At 37.9% G+C, this 26003-nt stretch overlaps 2 protein-coding genes and 1 pseudogene across 2 annotated transcripts; all 3 read right to left on the reverse strand.

Moving 5' to 3' along the window:
* Positions 1–50: 50 nt before the first annotated feature.
* Positions 51–14737, reverse strand: LOC149153148 (putative LRR receptor-like serine/threonine-protein kinase At4g37250; annotated as a pseudogene).
* On the reverse strand, positions 1059–8279 carry LOC149153149 (glycolate oxidase-like). Its single transcript, XM_089439287.1, has 15 exons — positions 8271–8279; positions 8060–8166; positions 7281–7405; positions 7160–7197; positions 6930–7007; positions 6686–6748; positions 6527–6589; positions 5704–5836; positions 5583–5620; positions 5353–5430; positions 5047–5171; positions 3245–3311; positions 3078–3140; positions 1874–1939; positions 1059–1079 (listed from the first exon to the last, which is right to left on the reverse strand). The coding sequence occupies exons 1-15, from the start codon at positions 8277–8279 to the stop codon at positions 1059–1061; spliced, it is 1074 nt and encodes a 357-aa protein (XP_089295413.1).
* On the reverse strand, positions 8846–13397 carry LOC149153150 (glycolate oxidase-like). The gene is made up of 7 exons (XM_089439290.1): positions 13381–13397; positions 13072–13196; positions 11407–11444; positions 11177–11254; positions 10871–10995; positions 9070–9136; positions 8846–8965 (listed from the first exon to the last, which is right to left on the reverse strand). Exons 1-7 carry the CDS (start codon positions 13395–13397, stop codon positions 8846–8848), a joined length of 570 nt encoding a protein of 189 aa, XP_089295416.1.
* Positions 14738–26003: the final 11266 nt, after the last annotated feature.

Raw genomic sequence — 26003 nt, forward strand, 5'->3', positions numbered from 1 at the left:
CTGTCCAACTTATGTCAAAGCAAGGATGATACATAGGAAGAAAGAATTGGTTAATCGGTTGTGGATGATGGCATTTTTTCTAGAAAATGCAATACCTCCTTCATTGATGGTCTCTTTTGAGGGGAAGCAGAAGCACAATTCAATGCAATCCCCACAGACACTGAGATTTCTTCCCTTCCTTCAACCTCTGGTTGAAGAGTAGGATCTATGATGTGCAAAAGGTGATGCTTGTCATCAACAAAGTTTTGACCCCATGCTGCAAAATCCTTATCTAAAGGTGGCTTCCCAGTAAGAATCTCCAGAAAAATAACCCCAAAGGAATAAACATCCCACTTTTGGTTGGGTTTGAGAGTTTTCAATGCCTCTGGGGCCTGGTAAGGAGATACGAAGTTCTTGGATGTGCTTGGACTGCTTAGGAAATCAGGTGTTGTTTGCAGGCTATCGCAGGAGCCAGTGGATCATTTGCTCCCTAAAAATATACCTTCAAAGTTCCTTGGGTGGATAGCAGAGCTACTATACTTGACATTGGCAGTGTCCAGTAGCTTTTCTAGCCCAAAATCTGCTATGTATGGCTCCATGTCAAAGCCTAGAAGGATGTTGCTTGGCTAAATATTTGCATGAACAAACTTCCTTTCTTGTAAATAGGACAGGCCTCTGGCTATTCCCTTTGCAATTTTAATCCTGGCCAACCATGGCAGATAAAAGGGAGAGTTTGATGACCTTCCTGCAAGATTGGAGAGATATAGTGTTAGTCAAAGGATCTGAAAAGGATAGGCCACTAAGAACCTTAGAAGCTGAACAAGATGATCAAGATTAGCATGCAACAAGAGGAGAATAACAATTCAAACCCTACATGATAATGGACTCCCTTTTGCAATGATTACAGAGAATTGGATTTGGTTATCCAGAATGTTGAAATTGAAAAGGAATCAATACTCTTTGATAAGCAATACTCTTTGATAAGCAAGGAAAGCATTATACTCGACCTCAAGGAACTCAGTGGGCAAAATTATCAATAAGTAGTTAATATTGATTTGCATCAATTTCTTTTGGTCCAACTAGCAATTAAAATACATCCCCTGCCATTGCAACAATAATACACCATATATCACCTTCCCAAGTTGCCTCAATGTCAGCTAAGAGTTTTTTCTTCCTCCCTTCCAATTGGGTTAGGAGTGGCTTTGATATTGTGTGAGACTTGGTCAACCATGGATGTCTCTCAAGATAATTTATTTCCATCGTAGGTAGCTCCCATCCTCAACCCCTCCCCATGAGGTTTGAACTTGAGATCTAATGGAGACTAGATCTCATATAAACCAATGGTCTACACCTCATGGATTTAAGATCACTATGTATACATGCTAAATTTCGTATATAAATGCATTCCTAGATTCATTAGTTGCCATTAGACTATGACTCTGGTTTATTGAGATTAAATTTGAGTAGCAAATATCATTGTTTGCATATTTAATTGCAGTTATTTCTTTTAATCCTAGTATTTGATTTCACATCTAAATTCTATACACATGATTGGATCTATTATGGAATCTTCACATATCATGTATGTGGATGTTGATTAGGTATTGTAGTTATCTCTTTTAATCCTAGTATTTGATTTCACATCTAAATTATGTACACATGATTGGCTCTACTATGGAATCTTTGCATATCATGTATGTGGGATGTTGATTAGGTTTGCTTGCTGATTTCAGTGATGCAATATAATTTCACCTATGTTTTGCATACAAAATATGTTCTACTATGGGAGAGTACAATTGAAAAACCATATAGGAAATCTGATTGGAGAGCAGAAGAAATTTTGAATTGGAGTGCCCCTATGACCATGGGAGGTGTGTCTGCATACATGACATACTGTAACTCTCAAAACCCCCTTCACAAGTATTGGCAAACTGGTAATTGTCTGCAACCATTTCACATCCTGCTCACAAACTCAAACTAAAGAATTTTTAGACCCGTGCCTTCTGTTTTGGTGTTAAATGGGTAATCAAATGCATTGGTGTGACAATATGCATATTTTCAGCTTAAAAGTTGGAAAAAGGATACAAAGTATTTCTTGAAAAAGGATACGAAGTATTTCTTGAAGATGTAAATCATAATATGACTCATCACAAATAATTTTTCTGAGATTCAGAAGGTTACAAGCAAAGGCAGGAACTCAACCCCAAGATTTCTCCAGGTGCTTCTCTATCCATTTTCATTCTATTCAAACACAACACTGAAGAATTATTTGAAATATCTCTCTACCAGTACTATTACAAACCTTCGAACTTAATGATCTTTCAATTTGACCTGCAACATATGATGCCAGTCCAGAATCTGTTGTCTGCAAGAAAAAACCAACTTAAGGAAGAAGTTTGGACCTTGAATATAGGAAGAACTAAAAACAACATCCTTCTATTTAAAGAACTCATAAAATGGAATACATACCTTCTCCATTTTCCCAAGATCCAAACCTTCGAAATTCTTTAAGGTAAGATATGGAGGCAATGCAAATCTACATTTTTGACAAAGAAAAATCAATAGAAGTCAAAAACAATTATGGATCCAGAATTGAATCTCAACACAGAGGTGTGCCTTACTATCTAGCATGTATGAGTGGATATCACAATGAGACTTTTCAATACATTAGATACCTCAGTGTCAGACAAGGGATGAACAAAGAGGAATAAAAAAAATAAAAAACAACCATGCAGAAAGAAATTGAACCATTTCACATCCTGCTCATAAACTCAAACTAAATAATTTTTAGACTCGTGCCTTCTGTTTTGGTGTTAAATGGGTAATCAAATGCATTGGTGTGACAATATGCATATTTTCAGCTTAAAAGTTGGAAAAAGGATACAGAGTATTTCTTGAAAAAGGATACGAAGTATTTCTTGAAGATGTAAATCATAATATGACTCATCACAAATAATTTTTCTGAGATTCAGAAGGTCACAAGCAAAGGCAGCAACTCAAACCCAAGATTTCTCCAGGTGCTTCTCTATCCATTTTCATTCTATTCAAACATACTGAAGAATTATTTGAAATATCTCTCTACCAGGACTATTACAAACCTTCCAACTCAATGATCTGTCAATTTGACCTGCAACGTATGATGCCAGTCCAGAATACGTTGTCTGCAAGAAAAAACCAACTTAAGGAAGAAGTATGGACCTTGAATATAGGAAGAACTAAAAACATCATCCTTCTATTTAAAGAACTCATAAAATGGAATACATACCTTCTCCATTTTCCCAAGATCCAAACCTTCGAAATTCTTTAAGGTAAGATATGGAGGCAATGCGAATCTACATTTTTGACAAAGAAAAATCAATAGAAGTAAAAAACAATTATGGATCCAGAATTGAATCTCAACAAAGAGGTGTGCCTTACTGTCTAGCATGTATGATTAGATATCACAATGAGACTTTTCAGAACATTAGATACCTCAGTGCCAGACAAGGGATGAACAGAGAGGAATCCCAGATAAAATGGAGACTTCTGACTTATTTTAAGTTTGATACATTGTAGGTGCTAAATGCTTTTTCTAACCCTAGCGTCGCTTCTGATCCTAAAAGAATTCCACAATGTTCTGATTTTTATTAAGAACTGAGAAAGTGTTAAAACATGGGTACAAACTCATAACATTAAAGCGGAGTATACTCTGAATATAAGATTTATCCCACGTGTCTACCTAGTCCTGTCAGCAAATCTAAAATAACTGATCTTACCATTGGTTTAGGAGCCTATAATACAATTGGATGGATATGAACTCAATTACATCTCAGAAAACATGGGAAGACAATCATATGGGTGGAAATGATAAACTTACATAAAGTTGAAAAAAGAAAATGCCTGGTCCAGTTGAAGCAACCTCTTCAACACTTGATGTAGCCCGTGAAGAAAGCATCTACAACAAATATGTCCAAGCCTCAATTTTTATCAACACAACAAACTATTTCAACATCCAAATCATTATAATTTATTAAATCCTTAATAGCTAGAAGGAAATTAAAACATTCAGAAGATCGATCCCACAAAGAGAAGACCGATGCCCAAACCATTATAGTTCCAGCAGCTCTTGCAGCAGCATAGTCTCCTGTAAAAGATGATGGATTCACTTTCAGAAAATATATGCATCAAAATAGGATGTTAGCTGTAATACAATAATCTAATGCATACCTTCGGGATGAGCCATCTTTTGCATGGCAGTTGGAGCAATCATAATAGGCATTGATATCTTGAATCCCAACACAGTGGTACTCAGATCCACCTTTGTTACATCAACCAATATACAGGGATGGAACCTGATACATACAACATCAACCAAAATCTTTGTAATAATGTCAATTCCCCTGATGCTTGTAATGAAAGAGGTGCCATAATGTTCAAAAGTTTGGCCCAAGACAGGTTGACTAAAATTTAAAATTATACCTATTCAATGTTTATCTAATCTGATTGCAGTCATAAAGTTGGTGAAAAAATAGATACGAGAGCTAAAGGTACATCTTTTTCAAATGACTATGTATTAGCTGAAGGTACAGTAGCTAAATAGGGGAGATTGTGGAATCCATAAGAAACTCATGATATGCAAGTAATTGAAGGGCTATCTTTGTAAAAAAAATAAAAAACAACCATGCAGAAAAAAATTGAACCATTTCACATCTTGCTCACAAACTCAAGCTAAACAATTTTTAGACCCGTGTCTTCTGTAAGTGGATATCAAAATGAGACTTTTCAGAACATTAGATACCTCAGTGTTAGACAAGGGCTGAACAAAGAGGAATCCTAGATAAAATGGAGACTTCTAACTTATTTTAAGTTTGATACATTATAGGTGCTAAATTCTTTTTCTAACACTAGTGTCGCTTCTGATCCTAAAAGAATTCCACAATGTTTTGATTTTTATTGAGAGCTGAGAAAGTGTTAAAACATGGGTACAAACTCATAACGTTAAAGAGGAGTATACTCTAAATATAAGATTTATCCGACGTGTCTACCTAGTCCTGTAAGCAAATTTAAAATAGAATGAATTTTCACTACCTATTTCTAATGTCAGACTCCCTCCGCCCAAGTCGAGGTGTGTCCACAGTCAGTGAAATTGCCTTAAAACTAGGCCTCTCCGCTCTTCTAACAAGTTGTGCAACAACATTCCTATTCTTGTAAACCTGCCAGCAATGACATCTAAATTTTAACACCACTCATACATCCAAATTTAGTAAACCCAACGCAATATAACTCATCTTACCATTGGTTTAGGAGCCTATAATACAATTGGATGGATATGAACTCAATTACATCTCAGAAAGCATGGGAAGACAATCATATGGGTGGAAATGATAAATTTACATAAAGTTGAATAAAGCGAATGCCTAGTCCAGTTGAAGCAACCTCTTCAACATTTGATGTAGCCCATGAAGAAAGTGTCTACAACAAATATGTCCAAGCCTCAATTTTTATCAACACAACAAACTATTTCAAAATCCAAAATCATTATAATTTCTTAAATCCTTAATAGCTAGAAGGAAATTAAAACATTCATAAGATCGATCCCACAAAGAGAAGACCGATGCCCAAACCATTATAGTTCCAGCAGCTCTTGCAGTAGCATACTCTCCTGTAAAAGATGATGGATTCACTTTCAGAAAATATGTGCATTAAAATAGGATGTTAACTGTAATACAATAATCTAATGCATACCTTCGGGATGAGCCATTTTTTGCATGGCAGTTGGAGCAATCATAATAGGCATTGATATCTTGAATCCAAACACAGTGGTACTCAGATCCACCTTTGTTACATCAACCAATATACGGGGACGGAACCTGATACATTAAACATCAACCAAAATCTTTGTAATAATGTCAATTCCCCTGATGCTTGTAATGAAAGAGGTGCCATAATGTTCAAAAGTTTGGCCCAAAACAGGGTGACTAAAATTGAAAATTATAGTTATTCAATGTTTATCTAATCTTATTGCAGTCATAAAGATGGTGAAAAAATAGATACGGGAGCTAAAGGTAAATCTTTTTCAAATGACTATGTATTAGCTGAAGGTACAGTAGCTAAACATGGGAGATTGTGGAATCCATAAGAAACTCATAATATGCAAGAAATTGAAGGGCTATCTTTGTAAAACAAATAAAAAAACCATGCAGAAAGAAATTGAACCATTTCACATCCTGCTCACAAACTCAAACTAAACAATTTTTAGACCCGTGCCTTATGTTTTGGTGTTAAATGGGTAATCAAATGCATTGGTGTGACAATATGCATATTTTCAGCTTAAAAGTTGGAAAAGGGATACAGAGTATTTCTTGAAAAAGGATACGAGGTATTTCTTGAAGATGTAAATCATAATATGACTCATCACAAATAATTTTCTGAGATTCAAAAGGTCACAAGAAAAGGCAGCAACTCAACCCCAAGATTTCTCCAGGTGCTTCTCTATCCATTTTCATTCTATTCAAACACAATACTGAAGAATTATTTGAAATATCTCTCTACCAGGACTATTACAAACCTTCCAGCTCAATGATCTGTCAATTTGACCTAAAACATATGATGCCAGTCCCAAATCCGTTGTCTGCAAGAAAAAACCAACTTAAGGAAGAAGTCTGGACCTTGAATATAGGAAGAACTAAAAACAACATCCTAGTGTGTCCACAGTCAGTGCAATTGCCTTAAAACCAGACCTCTCCGCTCTTCTAACAAGTTGTGCAACAACATTCCTATTCTTGTAAACCTGCCAGCAATGACATCTAAATTTTAACACCACTCATACATCCACATTTAGTAAACCCAACGCAATATAACTCATCTTACCATTGGTTTAGGAGCCTATAATACCATTGGATGGATATGAACTCAATTACATCTCAGAAAACATGGGAAGACAATCATATGGGTGGAAATGATAAACTTACATAAAGTTGAAAAAATCGAATGCCTGGTCCAGTTGAAGCAACCTCTTTAACTCTTGAGGTAGCCCATGAAGAAGGCGTCTGCAACAAATATGTCCAAGCCTCAATTTTTATTAACACAACAAACTATTTCAAAATCCAAAATCATTATAATTCCTTAAATCCTTAATAGCTAGAAGGAAATTAAAACATTCAGAAGATTGATCCCACAAAGAGAAGACCGATGCCCAAACCATTATAGCTCCAGCAGCTCTTGCAGTAGCATAGTCTCCTGTAAAAGATGATGGATTCACTTTCAGAAAACATATGCATCAAAATAGGATGTTAACTGTAATACAATAATCTAATGCATACCTTCGGGATGAGCCATCTTTTGCATGGAAGTTGGAGCAATCATAATAGGCATTGATATCTTGAATCCCAACACAGTGGTACTCAGATCCACCTTTGTTACATCAACCAATATACGGGGACAAAACCTGATACATACAACATCAACCAAAATCTTTGTAATAATGTCAATTCCCCTGATGCTTGTAATGAAAGAGGTGCCATAATGTTCAAAAGTTTGGCCCAAGACAGGGTGAGTAAAATTTAAAATTATAGTTATTCAATGTTTATCTAATCTGATTGCAGTCATGAAGATGGTGAAAAAATAGATACGGGAGCTGAAGGTACATCTTTTTAAAATGACTATGTATTAGTTGAAGGTACAGTAGCTAAACAGGGGAGATTGTGGAATCCATAAGAAATTCATAATATGCAAGCAATTGAAGGGCTATCTTTGTAAAAAAAATAAAAACCAACCATGCAGAAAGAAATTGAACCATTTCACATCCTGCTCACAAACTCAAACTAAACAATTTTTAGACCCGTGCCTTTTGTTTTGGTTTTAAATGGGTAATCAAATGCATTGGTGTGACAATATGCATATTTTCAACTTAAAATTTGGAAAAAGGATAGAGAGTATTTCTTGAAAAAGGATACGAAGTATTTCTTTATGTAAATAATAATATGACTCATCACAAATAATTTTTCTAAGATTCAGAAGGTCACAAGCAAAGGCAGCAACTCAACCCCAAGATTTCTCCAGGTGCTTCTCTATCCATTTTCATTCTATTCAAACACAATACTGAAGAATTATTTCAAATATCTCTCTACCAGTACTATTACAAACCTTCCAACTCAATGATTTGTCAATTTGACCTGCAACATATGATGCCAGTCCAGAATACGCTGTCTGCAAGAAAAAACCAACTTAAGGAAGAAGTATGGACCTTGAATATAGGAAGAACTAAAAACAACATCCTTCTATTTAAAGAACTCATAAAATGGAATACATACCTTCTCCATTTTCCCAAGATCCAAACCTTCAAAATTCTTTAAGGTAAGATATGGAGGTAATGAAAATCTACATTTTTGACAAAGAAAAATCAGTAGAAGTCAAAAACAATTATGGATCCAGAATTGAATCTCAACACAGAGGTGTGCCTTACTATCTAGCATGTATGAGTGGATATCACAATGAGACTTTTCAATACATTAGATACCTCAGTGTCAGACAAGGGATGAACAAAGAGGAATAAAAAAAATAAAAAACAACCATGCAGAAAGAAATTGAACCATTTCACATCCTGCTCACAAACTCAAACTAAACAATTTTTAGACTCGTGCCTTCTGTTTTGGTGTTAAATGGGTAATCAAATGCATTGGTGTGACAATATGCATATTTTCAGCTTAAAAGTTGGAAAAAGGATACAAAGTATTTCTTGAAAAAGGATATGAAGTATTTCTTGAAGATGTAAATCATAATATGACTCATCACAAATATTTTTTCTGAGATTCAGAAGGTCACAAGCAAAGGCAACAACTCAACCCCAAGATTTCTCCAGGTGCTTCTCTATCCATTTTCATTCTATTCAAACACAATACTGAAGAATTATTTGAAATATCTCTCTACCAGGACTATTACAAACCTTCCAACTCAATGATCTGTCAATTTGACTTGCAACATATGATGCCAGTCCAGAATACAATGTCTGCAAGAAAAAACCAACTTAAGGAAGAAGTATGGACCTTGAATATAGGAAGAACTAAAAACAGCATCCTTCTATTTAATGAACTCATAAAATGGAATACATACCTTCTCCATTTTACCAAGATCCAAACCTTCGAAATTCTTTAAGGTAAGATATGGAGGCAATGCAAATCTACATTTTTGACAAAGAAAAATCAATAGAAGTCAAAACCAATTATGGATCCAGAATTGAATCTCAACAAAGAGGTGTGCCTTACTGTCTAGCATGTATGATTGGATATCACAATGAGACTTTTCAGAACATTAGATACCTCAGTGTCAGACAAGGGATGAACAAGAGAGGAATCCCAGATAAAATGGAGACTTCTGACTTATTTTAAGTTTGATACATTGTAGGTGCTAAATGCTTTTTCTAACCCTAGCGTCGCTTCTGATCCTAAAAGAATTCCACAATGTTCTGATTTTTACTGAGAGCTGAGAAAGTGTTAAAACATGGGTACAAACTCATAACATTAAAGCGGAGTATACTCTGAATATATGATTTATCCCACGTGTCTACCTAGTCCTATCAACAAATCTAAAATAACTGATCTTACCATTGGTTTAGGAGCCTATAATACAATTGGATGGATATGAACTCAATTACATCTCAGAAAACATGGGAAGATAATCATATGGGTGGAAATGATAAAATTACATAAAGTTGAAAAAAGCAAATTCCTGGTCCAGTTGAAGCAACCTCTACAACACTTGATGTAGCCCATGAAGAAAGCATCTACAACAAATATGTCCAAGCCTCAATTTTTATCAACACAACAAACTATTTCAACATCCAAATCATTATAATTTATTAAATCCTTAATAGCTAGAAGGAAATTAAAACATTCAGAAGATCGATCCCACAAAGAGAAGATCGATGCCCAAACCATTATAGTTCCAGCAGCTCTTGCAGCAGCATAGTCTCCTGTAAAAGATGATGGATTCACTTTCAGAAAATATATGCATCAAAATAGGATGTTAGTTGTAATACAATAATCTAATGCATACCTTCGGGATGAGCCATCTTTTGCATGGCAGTTGGAGAAATCATAATAGGCATTGATATCTTGAATCCCAACACAGTGGTACTCAGATCCACCTATGTTACATCAACCAATATACAGGGATGGAACCTGATACATACAACATCAAACAAAATCTTTGTAATAATGTCAATTCCCATGATGCTTGTAATGAAAGAGGTGACATAATGTTCAAAAGTTTAGCCCAGGACAGGGCGACTAAAATTGAAAATTATACCTATTCAATGTTTATCTAATCTGATTGCAGTCATAAAGTTGGTGAAAAAATAGATACAGGAGCTGAAGGTACATCTTTTTCAAATGACTACGTATTAGCTGAAGGTATATTAGCTAAATAGGGGAGATTGTGGAATCCATAAGAAACTCATAATATGCAAGCAATTGAAGGGCTATCTTTGTAAAAAATAAAAAACAACCATGCAGAAACAAATTGAACCATTTCACATCCTGCTCACAAGCTCAAGCTAAACAATTTTTAGACCCGTGTCTTATGTAAGTGGATATCACAATGAGACATTTCAGAACATTAGATACCTCAGTGTCAGACAAGGGATGAACAAAGAGGAATCCTAGATAAAATGGAGACTTCTGACTTATTTTAAGTTTGATACATTATAGGTGCTAAATTCTTTTTCTAACCCTAGTGTCGCTTCTGATCCTAAAAGAATTCCACAATGTTCTGATTTTTATTGAGAGCTGAGAAAATGTTAAAACATGGGTACAAAACCATAACGTTAAAGAGGAGTATACTCTAAATATAAGATTTATCCGACGTGTCTACCTAGTCCTGTAAGCAAATCTAAAATAGAATGACTTTTCACTACCTATTTCTAATGTCAGACTCCCTCCGCCCAAGTCGAGGTGTATCCACAGTCAGTGCAATTGCCTTAAAACCAGCCCTCTCCGCTCTTCTAACAAGTTGTGCAACAACATTCCTATTCTTGTAAACCTGCCAACAATGACATCTAAATTTTAACACCACTCATACATCCACATTTAGTAAACCCTACGCAATATAACTCATCTTACCATTGGTTTAGGAGACTATAATACAATTGGATGGATATGAACTCAATTACATCTCAGAAAACATGGGAAGAAAATCATATGGGTGGAAATGATAAATTTACATAAAGACGAAAAAAGCGAATGCCTGGTCCAGTTGAAGCAACCTCTTCAACACTTGATGTAGCCCATGAAGAAAGCGTCTACAACAAATATGTCCAAGCCTCAATTTTTATCAACACAACAAACTATTTCAAAATCCAAAATCATTATAATTTCTTAAATCCTTAATAGCTAGAAGGAAATTAAAACATTCAGAAGATCGATCCCACAAAGAGAAGACCGATGTCCAAACCATTATAGTTCCAGCAGCTCTTGCAGTAGCATACTCTCCTGTAAAAGATGATGGATTCACTTTCAGAAAATATTTGCATCAAAATAGGATGTTAACTGTAATACAATAATCTAATGCATACCTTCGGGATGAGCCATCTTTTGCATGGTAGTTGGAGCAATCATAATAGGCATTGATATCTTGAATCCCAACACAGTGGTACTCAGATCCACCTTTGTTACATCAACCAAAATCTTTGTAATAATGTCAATTCCCCTGATGCTTGTAATGAAAGAGGTGCCATAATGTTCAAAAGTTTGGCCCAAAACAGGGTGACTAAAATTGAAAATTATAGTTATTCAATGTTTATCTAATCTGATTGCAGTCATAAAGATGGTGAAAAAATAGATACGAGAGCTAAAGGTACATCTTTTTCAAATGACTATGTATTAGCTGAAGGTACAGTAGCTAAACATGGGAGATTGTGGAATCCATAAGAAACTCATAATATGCAAGGAATTGAAGGGCTATATTTGTAAAAAAATAAAAAAAACCATGCAGAAAGAAATTGAACCATTTCACATCCTGCATACAAACTCAAACTAAACAATTTTTAGACCTGTGCCTTCTGTTTTGGTGTTAAATGGGTAATCAAATGCATTGGTGTGACAATATGAATATTTTCAGCTTAAAAGTTGGAAAAAGGATACAGAGTATTTCTTGAAAAAGGATACGAAGTATTTCTTGAAGATGTAAATCATAATATGACTCATCACAAATAATTTTCTGAGATTCAGAAGGTCACAAGAAAAGGCAGCAACTCAACCCCAAGATTTCTCCAGGTGCTTCTCTATCCATTTTCATTCTATTCAAACATAATACTGAAGAATTATTTGAAATATCTCTCTACCAGGACTATTACAAACCTTCCAATTCAATGATTTGTCAATTTGACCTAAAACATATGATGACAGTCCCAAATCCGTTGTCTGCAAGAAAAAACCAACTTAAGGAAGAAGTCTGGACCTTGAATATAGGAAGAACTAAAAACAACATACTGGTGTGTCCACAGTCAGTGCAATTGCCTTAAAAGCAGACCTCTCCTCTCTTCTAATAAGTTGTGCAACAACATTCCTATTCTTGTAAACCTGCCAGCAATGACATCTAAATTTTAACACCACTTATACATCCACATTTAGTAAACCCAACGCAATATAACTCATCTTACCATTGGTTTAGGAGCCTATAATACCATTGGATGGATATGAACTCAATTACATCTCAGAAAACAATCATATGGGAAGACAATCATATGGGTGGAAATGATAAACTTACATAAAGTTGAAAAAAGCGAATTTCTGGTCCAGTTGAAGCGACCTCTTTAACTCTTGATGTAGCCCGTGAAGAAGGTGTCTACAACAAATATGTCCAAGCCTCAATTTTTATCAACACAACAAACTATTTCAAAATCCAAAATCATTATAATTCCTTAAATCCTTACTAGCTAGAAGGAAATTAAAACATTCAAAAGATTGATCCCACAAAGAGAAGACCGATGCCCAAACCATTATAGCTCCAGCAGCTCTTGCAGTAGCATAGTATCCTCTAAAAGATGATGGATTCACTTTCATAAAACATATGCATCAAAATAGGATGTTAACTGTAATACAATAATCTAATGCATACCTTCGGGATGAGCCATCTTTTGCATGGCAATTGGAGCAATCATAATAGGCATTGATATCTTGAATCCCAACACAGTGGTACTCAGATCCACCTTTGTTACATCAACCAATATACGGGGACAGAACCTGATACATACAACATCAACCAAAATCTTTGTAATAATGTCAATTCCCCTGATGCTTGTAATGAAAGAGGTGCCATAATGTTCAAAAGTTTGGCCCAAGATAGGGTGACTAAAATTGAAAATTATAGCTATTCAATGTTTATCTAATCTGATTGCGGTCATAAAGATGGTGAAAAAATAGATACGGGAGCTGAAGGTACATATTTTTCAAATGAATATGTATTAACTGAAGGTACAGTAGCTAAATAGGGGAGATTGTGGAATCCATAAGAAACTCATAATATGCAAATGATTGAAGGGCTATCTTTGTAAAAAAATTAAAAAACAACCATGTAGAAACGAATTGAATGAGATTTCCTGCAGTTATACATGAAATGGAAAAAAGAGAACAAGAGAACCCACCATAATAGGCATTTGCCAAGCTTCCATTTAGAATGTAGTCATAAACCAGCATTTTTTCCTCTATACCCCAATAGAAAGCTCGGAGGCGAACAATGTTGGGATGTTTAACCCTACCGACTTCTTTAGCTTTTGCTTCAAAATCCTTGTACCTTTCCAAACCACCATCACCAAGTCGCCTTACTTCAAAAGTCAGCCTATCTTTTAGAACTGCCTTATACAATATAGTATAACCACTGGCACCCAATATATATGCGGAGGCTTTGAGTAGCTTATCTAATTCCATGTCAAGATCTCCATTTAATGTCACAAAAGTTCCTTGCTATTGATCTCCATTGTCCGAGACACTTCCATCTGAGCTGTCATCAACTTTTTTAAGGCAGAGCCATCCAACTCTACCCGAACTGGAAGAACAGTCTCCATTGTCATCCAACTGAATATTCCTGGTATTAGGCCCATCCTATGACTTCTTCTTTCATCTTGTTCCCCACTAACGGTACATAAAAACTGCGCAGAGGAGGCTTATCCCTACAAAATTGCCAACTACAATGGCAGCTATGGTGCCTTTACTTAGACCCTTTCGCTTGTTAATAACATGCATGGCTGCAATTGCTGAAGGTGAGTTGATTTTTGGAGGATTCGAGAGTGTTGAAGGAATTGAACATAAATTTGTCAGTGGGTGACCACAAAGCCCTGGGTTACCAGCAAAAGCATCATTTTTCTGATGCAAAAGAGCTCCAAACTGTGGAATGGGTCCAGCCAAAGGCACAAGGTTACCCCTGGTGTGAAAATTGCAGATGAAAATTTGCAGGCGTCTTCAACAACACCCAACACGAATCTGAAGAAAAATTTCGACAACGGAAATGGATTTCTCAATGGCTTTTCTTCCTCTTGGGTGGATTCGCCCTCGACTCCCGCAGATTCAATCACAAAAACCATTTGGACACAACAGTCGTCATTAGATGATTCATCTCTGACCTTATTTGATCTGGATCTCATTTCCACATTCAAGAAAGCCATGGATGAAATTTGCCCCAGAGATTCAATGGAGCTCGTTTCAGAGGTCTGCAGCACGGGAAGCAAGAGCAGAGAAGACGAAAAGGGTACCCCAGGCAAATCTTTGAGGCTCCAATCTAGCAGCATGAACAATTGCAACCACTCAACTACCTTCCCTTGATCGAACGATTAATAATCCTCCAATCGTCTAACACATAATCTAATGGCACACAGGGATGACAAGTAGATTTTAGGGGAGTTCATTTCAAAGGGAAACGCCTTATGGTGTAATTAAACAACATTATTACCCAGCCAAAATTATGCTGATATTTTCATCGATAGCTTTAAGTTAATGAGGTTTGAAGCATGAACGATAAACTTCCAAGGTAAGGCTTCCGACAAGGCGTTTGGGAGAAGCTTTAATGCACGTTACTCTCCTTGTCACAGGCAAATGTTTGCAGAGAAAGAGGCTTTTGGAGCTAAGTTCAATCATAGTTTCTATATATAGATATTGAATATCTCTGGGACGAACAGATTTGACGGAGAGCAATTTGGAGAAGCGTTTTTGCCATAATAAGGCCGAATAGAAGAGGTTTGATTTGTTCCATCCATGTCCATGGCTTAAGTAAATGACAATGATTTCAGCGGTACGTTTATTGTACCGAGCAAGCCCCCAAGAAAGGAAATATCATTGGCAGTTGCACTGTCAATCCTCGGCACCATCGTCATTGCCATTGGTCTCTTCATGTTCTCTCAGCAAATCGGCGGTGACAGAACCCATGGTTTGTCTATGATTTTTATCAGGAAATAAAGCATTTCATTTTTCTTCTATTTCTCAAATCTGTTTTTGGATTTTTTGGCCTCTTATATCGGTGTTGCCTTACTGCTGAAGGTTGAGGGTTATATATGATTTTATTTTTGTGGGATTTCTATTTATTGTTGTTCAGGTATGTTGTTTGCATTGTTGGAAACAGTCCTATTTGTCCCAGGGTTCTATTATTCGAGAATTGCATGGTATGCGTACAAGGGCTACAAGGGCTTCTCTTTCTCAAACATTCCAGCAGTGTGAAAAATTTCAAAAACTGAGTTCTTCGGCTTGCAGTCTGATCTTATATGTATTACTTGGGGTTTAGTGGGATATTTATTTCTGGGGTTAGGGTTTAAGGTTACACTGTTCAACCTTAAAATTATGGCCAAATTCTGAAAAATTGAAAATTTGCTGGCCTCTTCTGTAAATGAAAGATTGTGCAAATCTTTTCCTGAGTTTTTTTTATTTTCAGGTGCCAATTCAATTACATTGTATAAAGGATATGAGTGTTTGTTAATTCTATGAAAAGCTAAGAAAACTTTGGGGATTATTTAAGATTTCAGGCTACAGGAAGAGTCTCCTCCTTTCCAATCCTCCTTTTATGGTTGTTGTCAATTCCTTAGTTTCTAATGTCCGGCTGTGCAAGGCCAGGATGCCCTTTTTGCTTTTTTTTTTTTGGGTAAAACAAGGGACACATTGTACCAGAAGACATATAGTGATTCCGCAGAGGATTCTGTTAAGGTTAAAGTCAAATAACTAAGAGTAAAATTCATAGGTACTTTTTTGAAGTACTTATTCTATTTCAAGAAAGATCATTCTATTGTACTAAGCAGTGTGAAATGACCCCGCTTAAGTAAATACTGTGTTAGTTCGAATAAGTTTGATAGAATTTAAAATAGGCCGTGAACTACTAAGATTTGGCAGAGCTTTATGAATGTTCAGTTAAGTTAGCAGGTTGTTGTCCAGAGGCACAGTTTCAAAGAGAAAATGCCATCTGAAATGAACACTGTTTATTTACTTGTGGAAAATAACCATTAAATAGTCCAATTGAGAGGCAAATGCCAGTATGCAGCCTGCATTTTTTATTATCAAAAGAAGTTAAAGCTTGTTATGCATACCAAATGACAAATACCAATCGTTCACATCGCAATAAGGGTTGGAAATTAATTAAAGCTGCAGATGGAACACATATCCCCATATTAAACCGCGTCCTAATCAGAGAGTTGCTATGATTGACAATCTAGGCCATGACATTGCCACATCACATATACACTACATCCACTTTAATTATAATTTCTTTCTGACGTTTAGACCCTACTCAGTTTATGTTTGTTTAATTTTACCAGCCCATCTTTGTGCTATCATTTGCATTTTGGGGTACCGGTTGGGGCTAAATATGAAACCAGAGGTCCTCATGGTTATCCGACGGAATTGTAACCTTGTACACTAAAGGATACTGACATTTCCAATCCTTTCAGAGAAAGAGCAGTCTCACCCAAAGTATCAATCCAAGAGTTACAGAAAAGTAGGCGCGAGACAAAATATTACAGTGCGCATATAAAACAGAGAAAGAACCATACATTTAACATATTAATCATAACAGATTGGGGATAACATCGTCAAAGCACAAAACCTTCCACATCCGTACGATCCATTGACAACAATATCACAGAAGCTTCTCGGCTATCCATTGTATTCATCCAAATCATAGTCAGAAATTCACCATCATGGCTGCAGAACAGAAGTATCACAATCCAGAATCTACACAGTAAGCACTTAGGGCATCCATTAGTAGACTCCCAAAACTGTCTAGATACCAAGGATGCATGACTAGACTCCATAACAACATTTACAATGACGTTGCAGATCCTATTCATAGACTGAATGGTCCCAAAACGGTTGCAGAATGTGAATGCTGTAAGATATTATGAAATCTGATATGCTGAGCGCAAAGTGATCTAACGTGCATAAATTAAGTGAACTCCAGCACAAGAAATACAAGCAAGCACATTCCAGGCGCAAGGTATCCTGGCATGCTTACCAAAAACCTTAAAATAATGGTTAGCAAGTTGCAACACAGTATACATAAAGTGCATGATCGTATCTATCGTGCGGAGAAGACGAAAAGGGTACCCCAGGCAAATCTTTCAGGCTCCAATCTAGCAACATGAACAGTTGCAACCATTCAACTACCTTCCCTTGATCGAATGATTAACAATCCTCCAATCGTCTAACACATAATCTAACGACACACAGCGATGACAAGTAGACTTTATGGGAGTTCATTTCAAAGGGAAACGCCTTACGGCATAAAAATATTATAACTGAATTAAATTAATAGTAGTTGATTAGCTAATGGAATTCTATAGTCTTGCTTCAGGAAGAACTAATGAATTGAGATATGAAGTAGTTGCTTGTTGAGGTACTTGAACTTGCATAAGCATCGCATTATTTTGTGCAAAGACTCCAATAAGATTTTCAAATTCTAATCAAATTACATGTTTGAAATTATTTTTTTAATAATATTGAAAAAAATATATTTATTTTTCAAAATTAAATAATATAAGTTGCATTAGTCAAAACTAAACTAATAATAATCAACCAAAAAATCAATTTCTAAAATAAATAAAATGTGTTCCCAAAAAGAGCTTGATTTCTAATAATAATGGCATAAAAATGATATTTTAAGAAAAAATAAATTTTCAATTTACAACTTCACTAATCAAATTAACTTTGTGGGTTTTCCGTTTCTTTAACTAGTGAAATGAGTTTAGAATAAACTTTCCATGAGAAATACATGCATAATTGCAAAGTTGTCTCCTTCACCATAAAACATACCTATTCTACCTATTCTCTCTTTTACGGGAAGATTTTTCTGTTATGGCCATTGAAATTTCAATGCTCGTGCCTGGGTAGAGATGTACCCAGTAAACGAGATTCAGTGAAAATATCCCAGTAAACCAGATTCAATAAAAATATCATACGGTTACATTATGAACCTCTAAGCTTTATCAATGGACGAAAACCATATTGTCTCTTGTCGTGCTTAGCTGCCACTAAATTCAAGTCTGTTTAATGATATTAAAGAGTTATCCACAGTTAGATTAAAATGAATGTGTCTACCTACCCAGCTGTAATTTGAGCTAGAAGATCATGTGCTAAGGTGATCATCTATAGCTCCAAGAATCTGCACATTAATTCATGTATAATGATTTTTTTTTTTTTGTAAGCTAAGGTAAGATTCTATTACTGAAATATAATGTACATACATACGCAGGACGCCACCCACCCTAAAGGGAAACCGGGTGGCCTTCGATAGTATATAATAGCCATCCAAAAAAAGTAGATGTTCAGTCTATCTAACCATGCCAGCAATCCGCCTATTCGTCCTAAAAACATACTATTCATAACTTGAAACCAGACCATTTACTATATCAAAAATACAAAAAAGTTCAAGAAAAACCTCCTATCGACCTCTGCATTTGCTACTGCTTCATGGCTTCAGGTTTTCCCTCAGTTTCTGCTTTAACCTCTATACCACTTGCTTTAAACAGCTGGATCAGCTTGTCCATCTTCCTATCCTGCATGAAAAGAGTCAGTTGTATATTCTTCAGTTCTCTTTTAAGGGTGGGCATTCCTTGAGCCAGCTCCACCATTTATACTGCCACTTGTTCCATAGCCTTGGCGAGTAGTCGCTTCATACCCCAGTATACATGTAAGGATTGCTTGTAAAGGGACATTCGCCCTCTAGTGTGTCCCGGATCAGGGAGAAGACTCGCCCAATCTTCCATTTCAGGGTCAGATTGTTCCTGCATTGCCTCTTCTTCCAGATGATCTATAATTCTCCGAATTTTAGGATTAGTCTCATTAAGATAGGCCTCCTCTGCCTCCTACAGCTTCCGCCTCATATCCTTTTTGCCTCTCCCCCTAACTCGGACTCCACTGGCTAGACCATCCTCATACCCTTCTTTATTTGTTCGACTCCCACCACTACCTACAGGCCTCCCTCTGCTCCTAACACTCCCTCGGCCTCGACCGCGACTCCTTCCGCGCCTGTTTCCCTCATCCTCTGCTGACTCTTCCGACTCCTCTTCTGTATCTCCCCTGGCGTCCAATGGAGTATAACTCCGCTTGCTAATCCCAACTTTCCCCCCAGAGGTCGGCCTCTGTTCCTCCTCAGCAAAATAAGCCCGAATATCAAACTCTTCCGAATCTTCCGGTATGTCCAGGTAAATGCAATGCGGTGGTTCGTCAGCATCCACACTCTTTCCTTTCACATCCCTACTCGCCCCCTGGCTATGCGTTCGCCTTCCATCACCGCTATCAGGGTTCGCAACCATACTGTATATCAGTAATTTCGTCAACCGACTACTGTTCGCTCCCACTGGCACGATACTATACGCAGACAGATGAGCTAAGCCTCCCCCCCTCGCTTGACTGTTATTCACTCGCAAATTGAACTGTTGTAGACTAGCATGCAGCAATAAAATCCTTCTCCTTCGACTGGCATACAGAATGAGAGCGCTGCGCCATATACAAGCATGCACCATTATAACCTCGCTCGGCCACCTTATTTCCTGACTGCTTGGGTTCCTCCAAACCTGCTCATTATTACACGTCACAGGTCTTGGATCGTGATGTGATACGATTCCTGTCCGTCTGACGCCACCGCTCCACCACCTCGGTATGTGACCCGTATTCCTTCTTGGAATGATCATTTCGCACAAGACCTTAGTATATTTACGCCTCCTGAAATTAATTATGACGACCTTAATCTTCATACCCCCGATGTTCTCATTAATGAACCTGTCCCTTCCCCTCCGATTCATTATGTGGAGGCAACTAGTCCGTCCTTTCAAGCGTGACCGCCTCTTCATTATCTTGTCGTAAGATGGCTGATAACGCAGTCCACCGTGGATCCGCCTGGAGAACTAACCAACTACCATCCAGCATCCTATTCGGCTCGCCACATGCCCAATTGGCTAAGAAATCAGCAGCCCTATTACCTCGCCTCAGAACATGGGTGAATGTCATATAATCAATCGTCCACATCAGTCCTTCGATGTCCTGTATAATCGCAGCTGTCCTCCAGCTTTTTGCCACATGGTCCCAGCTTTTGCCACCCCTCAATTTCTTTAACATTTCGATCACTAATTGGGAGTCCCCTTCAATATCAAGGCTGCGAAATCCATTTCTTGCGGCAATTCGCAATCCATGATAGACCCCCCATAACTCGGCTTCATTATTGGACATGTCGCCTCCCCATTCTGCATATACCCACCGTGAAATCCCTCTACAGTCTCGGAATATACCTCCCCATCCTGCTTGCCCAGGATTGCCCTTTGATGCGCCATCGAAGGACAGTTTAATTTGGCTATCTCCGGGGAAGCGAAAATGATTTGGGCTCTGCATGCGGTACCTAATACGCTTGTCAGTGTTGGGATATAACATTGTATAGTCAATATTCAATTTTGATAGAATTCGCTGCTCAACCAAGTTTAATTTCCAATCATCTTCACTCCAGGTTTCAGATAAGATCGTCTCTTTGATCGATCGGCAAACTTCGTCCCAAATTAGTGATTCATGGCAACACCTATCTCTGAAAATTCTACGATTTCGTTCTTTCCACACCGCCCATATTACAAAACCAACCGCTAGACTCCATATCCTCCTGATTAGTTTACTCTGAAACTGCCCCTTTCCCCATTGTAAAATGGTATTCCTCAGACTATCTGGATCTCGGTTTGTCTGGCCAAAGAGTATCTGAAGTTCTTCCCACAAACTCTGAGTATACATACATCTGTTCAATAAGTGTTCCTGGTTCTCAAAGTCCTTGCTACACAAAGAGCACCGGGATGGACCAATCATTCCTCGTTTCTGCAAATTGTCCCAAGTCAAGATCCTTCCTCTACACACCAACCATGCAAAAAGTGTTACTTTTGGCCACCATTTACCTTCCCAGAGCTTTTTCCAATCCACTGGTTCGTCCACCCTTTCCTCCTTCGTTAGCCAGTAATAAGCCTATTTGACTGTGAACATACCTTGCATTGTTTTATCCCATCTGAGGATATCATTGCCTGCCCTGATCTTAATTTTCCGCGAGTCCATTTCTCTAATATAAGCTTGCTGAGTTTCCAGACTACTTCCCGCAGCCCATGCTTGCGGTCTTTTCCATTTCCTCCACATATCATTCAAGTCTGCTCTATGCCAATAATCCCTAACATATTCCATTCCTGCCCCCTGCGCTACAGCTTGTAGTTTGTCATGAAAGATTTGAATTCTTGCCAACTGCTCACGCTGTTGCCAACCATCCTCCCAAAACCGTATTGAACTTCCATCACGAATCTCCCAAAAAGCAAAGTCCCGAACCAGATCATTATTCTTTCTTGCTAATTCCCATATTTGCGATCCTCGCGGAGTTTCTGCTACCCGGAGGAGTCCTTCAATTGATCGTGGCATATCATATTTATGATTCCATATTCGCTTCCATACATCCGCACCCCCCTGCACCCATCTCCACCATAACTTTGCCCCTAAAACCTTATTGACTAGTTCCAGATCCCTGACCCCTAAACCTCCTTCCTCTTTCCGCCTGATTACATGTTGCCATGAAACCAAAGTCCATTTTTTCTGCTGCGTAGGTCCCCCCCAAAGGAATTTACCCAATATTTCTCTCAATTTGGAAAAAACAGCTTTAGGTGCAGCCATAATTGACAAAGGATATATAGGGATAGATAGTAATACCGATTTTAAAAGAACAATTCGACTTGCTATATTGAGTATTCGAAACGACCAACTATCTAATCTTTTCCGGATCTTATCTAATAACCATTGCCAATTCTTGATGCGCGTTGAATTGATATCTAGCTGAATACCCAAGTATTTTGTGGGTAGTTCTCCCTGTCTAAAGCCTAACACTCTAGTTAAATGGGCCTTAACAGCTTCAGGGGAGTTAAAAATAAAAGTACAAGATTTATCGTTATTAACCGCCATACCTGAAGCGTTCATAAAAACTTCTAAGACATATTTGAAACCCCTTACCTCTCTGAGCGACGCTTCTCCGAACAACATTAGATCATCAACAAACTGTTGATGTGTGATGATCAGATTATCTCCCCATAAACGAATACCTTTGATCCTTCATTCCCTGACCTCCTTCTTAATTTGCCTGCTTAGTCCTTCCATAGCCAGTATGAACAGGAACGGCGAAATTGGATCCCCCTGTCGGATGCCCCTGGTGGCATTAAAGGTATCTGTAGGTATCCCATTAACCAAAATTGAGAAGTGCGGAGTAGAGACCATACTACTTATCCAAGCAATCCACCTGCTTTCAAACCCGTAAGCTTCTAGAACCGCTTTTAGGTAATCCCAATTCAATCGATCATAAGCTTTAGACAGATCCAATTTCATAAGCATCCCTTTCTTTTTCCTCTGTTTTAACGAATGTATTACTTCCTGAGAAACCACAATACCGTCCAAAATTTGCCTACCTTCCACAAACCCAGTTTGTTCAGGCGCAATTAAACTGGGTAGAAGAGGTTTCAAGCGCTTCGCAATCACTGTAGATATAATCTTATAAATTACATTACACAAGGCGATGGGTCTAAAACCCTGTGGTTCTTCTGATGTTCTGCTCTTAGGGATTAATGTGAAAAAAGTTGAGTTAATACCAGTCCATATTCGCTGCCTGATACGTGATTCCTCCACAGCTTCCAGTATTTCTTTGCCTAGAAATTGCCAGCAGGCCTGAAAGAATTCAATTGTGTACCCATCGGGCCCTGGTGCCTTATTTTTAGCCATATTCATCACAACTTCTTCTATCTCCTCCATGGTAATTGCCCGCATTAATGCCTTATTCTGGTCCTCTGTAACGAGTCTTGGTATCTCTCCGCATATATTACGAATTGCCTCCCTTCTATCCCTCTGATTTTCCGTGAGCACCCCCTTAAAGTAATCCACTAGAGTCTTTTCAATATCTTTCTGTTCTACCACTCTTTCTCCCTCTGCATTCTTAATTGAAAAAATTCGATTCCTCTGCCTATGTTGAATCATAGCTTGATGAAAAAATTTTGTATTTCTTTCGCCTTCCCTTAACCATCGGACCCTTGATTTTTGTCGCCATAAAATCTCCTCTTGTTTTCGTCGTTCCTCTAATTGGCTTATAATACGCCCTTCCTCCCTACTTTTAACTTCATTTCTGCCTTCCAGTATAATTTGTTGTTGTAGATCCTCCATTTCTCCCTCCAAACGCTGCTTAGCCTCCAAAATATTCCCAAATTCTTTCCGGTTCCATTCTCTGATCCTTTGTTTTAGTTCCTTAAGTTTCAATTGAAGAGTATGCATTCTCCCTCTGCCCTGACTAGTGCATTGATTCCACCATGCTTCCAGCTTCGTTATAAATTGTGGATCCCTAAGCCAAAAAGATTCAAAACGAAAAGGTTTCTTCCCTTTTGTCAGCTTGATATCAACCTCCAACCGAATGGGCCAGTGATCAGATCCAATGCTAGGGAGAATTTTAGCTTCAATGAACACATCCCTGTTCAAAATTTCCTCCGATAATAAAAATCGATCCAGTCGAGAAGCAATTTGACTATGTCCTCCACGACGGTTGTTCCAAGTATGTACACCATTTATTGTTTGTATATCGATTAATCTCAAATCTCTGATCATATCATTGAACCCTTCCATATTCAAATCTTCTCGCCTTACCCCCCCTCTCTTCTCTCCTAGATGTCTAATCAGATTAAAATCCCCCCCAATTATCCACGGGAGGGTCGGAAGAAGATGTCTCATAGTATAGAGGTTCTTCAAGAAATCCGTTCTGTCGCTATGGTGATGAGGCCCATATACCCCAGTGAATAAAATTCTGTCCCCCATCCCTACTAATCGAAACATACCTGAAAGTATTCGGGGTAAAGTAAACCAATGCTCAAAAATAACCTCCTCTGGATTCCACAAAATGGCCAATCCCCCTGCTGTCGCTATTGCATCTAAAGCCATAACCTCATATCCTATTTTCATCTTCTTTACAAGTTCTACCATCTGTTGACTTTCCATTTTCGTTTCCTGAATTACCATAATACTCGGCTTGTCTTTCTTCACTCTTTCCTTCAAATATCTCTGTTTGCCCTGGCTATTAAGTCCCCGTATATTCCAACTTAGAACAATCATTTTAAAACTTTCGAGGTGGTTGGAGAAATACCTCCGACAAGGGTATCACCCTTCCTGAGTTTACCAGAGTCTCTCCCACAGCCTGAATTGACTCATTCAACGTTCGTCTGCCTTTTTTCCTTCCAGTCTTACCGTGACTCTCACCTTCAATTATTTTAGTGTCCTGATTATCATGATCCGGCCTATGTTCTAAACAACCAGCCTTCTTCTCCTTATATCGTTGAAAGGTTTCCTTATATAATTGTTTCTCTTTCTCTGGGATAAACCGTTCGTCCAATTGTTTCCAATCAGTAAGTAACTTCTTCATGATTTTTTCCTCCTCTGTACCCACTTCTTTTACAATTTCCTTCCCCTTCTTAGATTGATCTATATGCAAATCATCTCTTACTCCCTCCGCTCCTTCCGGCTCTCTGCTTGGGCTTCTACTTTTCCTCTTTCCATCCTTAATAATTTCCATTGGCGCTACCACGTTAATCTCCTGGGCCTGTGCAATTGGGTTTGTTTCATCATTCTCCTTCACTTGTTTTCCGTCATCATCCTGCATTTGAAGAATATTGTACTGATTATGACCCTCAGGAATTGAGTTCCTTTCTTGGGACTGCATTTTAGGAATCGCAAAATTGGGTCTCCTTCTCCTCTGTACCTCTTGAAACTCCTGTTCTTCTCCTATCTTCCCATCCCGTGATCGAATACCACCCGTCGTCTCCTTTGCCACTGCCTCTTCTTTACCTTGTGGGCAATCCCTTACGAGGTGACCATAAACATGACAGCGACGACATCGAAACGGTATATGTTCGTAATCAATAGGTTGTTGCCAAAGTTCATCCTGATACTCGAGCTCAATAGATTCTGGTAAAGGGGCTGAGATATCCATATATACACAAATCCTTGCATACGACGTATATCTACCCCTTTTCGTGGTTTCAGCCACCTTCACAAAAGTGCCAATTGAATTACCAATTCCTTCCAGTATTTCAGGCTCCCAAAATTCATCAGGTAACCCAAAAAGGCGGACCCATATCGGTGCTGCCTTGATTTTCTCTGCATCAGGGTTGTATCGATCTTCCCAATACCGTGTAAACAATCCCGCATTATTCATGAAGTGTGGTCCCTCTTCAAAAACCTTTTCCTTGTCCTGTAAATTTGCAAAAATGACTGTAAAAAACCCCTTAGCACCCAATTTAAGATCAATATGACCTTTGGGTTTCCATTTCTGATGGATCCATCGTATGAGATCCCTTTCAGAAGGCCAATATCCGATAAATTTACAAATTAACGCGTGATCTCGCATATAACAACGGTAATTTTCCAGCTTGTTACTCGGAATGACATACCTGGGCTTTTTCTGTGCCCGTGGAAGGCATTTGTTGACCAATCGAGCTTGCCATTGGTGACCCATAACTGGGCTTGCCTCAGATGATCCCGTCACCCTTC

Source organism: Pinus tabuliformis, chromosome 9 (assembly GCF_031772625.1).
Source record: "Pinus tabuliformis cultivar Carrire ecotype Pingquan chromosome 9, CPIR1, whole genome shotgun sequence".
Classification (NCBI taxonomy): Eukaryota; Viridiplantae; Streptophyta; class Pinopsida; order Pinales; family Pinaceae; genus Pinus; species Pinus tabuliformis.

Bases quoted from the DNA above. Each gene is read 5' to 3' on its own strand.
- LOC149153149 (XM_089439287.1), bottom strand. The intron at 6,590-6,685 runs GCAATTGCACTG...TTTTTCTTGCAG, and splicing joins CGGAGAGGTCTGGTTTTAAG to ACAACGGATTTGGGACTGGC. The intron at 5,837-6,526 runs GTTTGTAATAGT...GTTGATGTTTAA, and splicing joins ACAGATCATTGAGCTGGAAG to TGTATCAGGTTCCGTCCCCG.
- LOC149153150 (XM_089439290.1), bottom strand. The intron at 10,996-11,176 runs GTAAATTTATCA...CATTGTTGGCAG, and splicing joins TTCGCTTTTTTCGTCTTTAT to GTTTACAAGAATAGGAATGT. The intron at 8,966-9,069 runs GTATGTATTCCA...TTTTTCTTGCAG, and splicing joins ATCTTGGTAAAATGGAGAAG to ACATTGTATTCTGGACTGGC.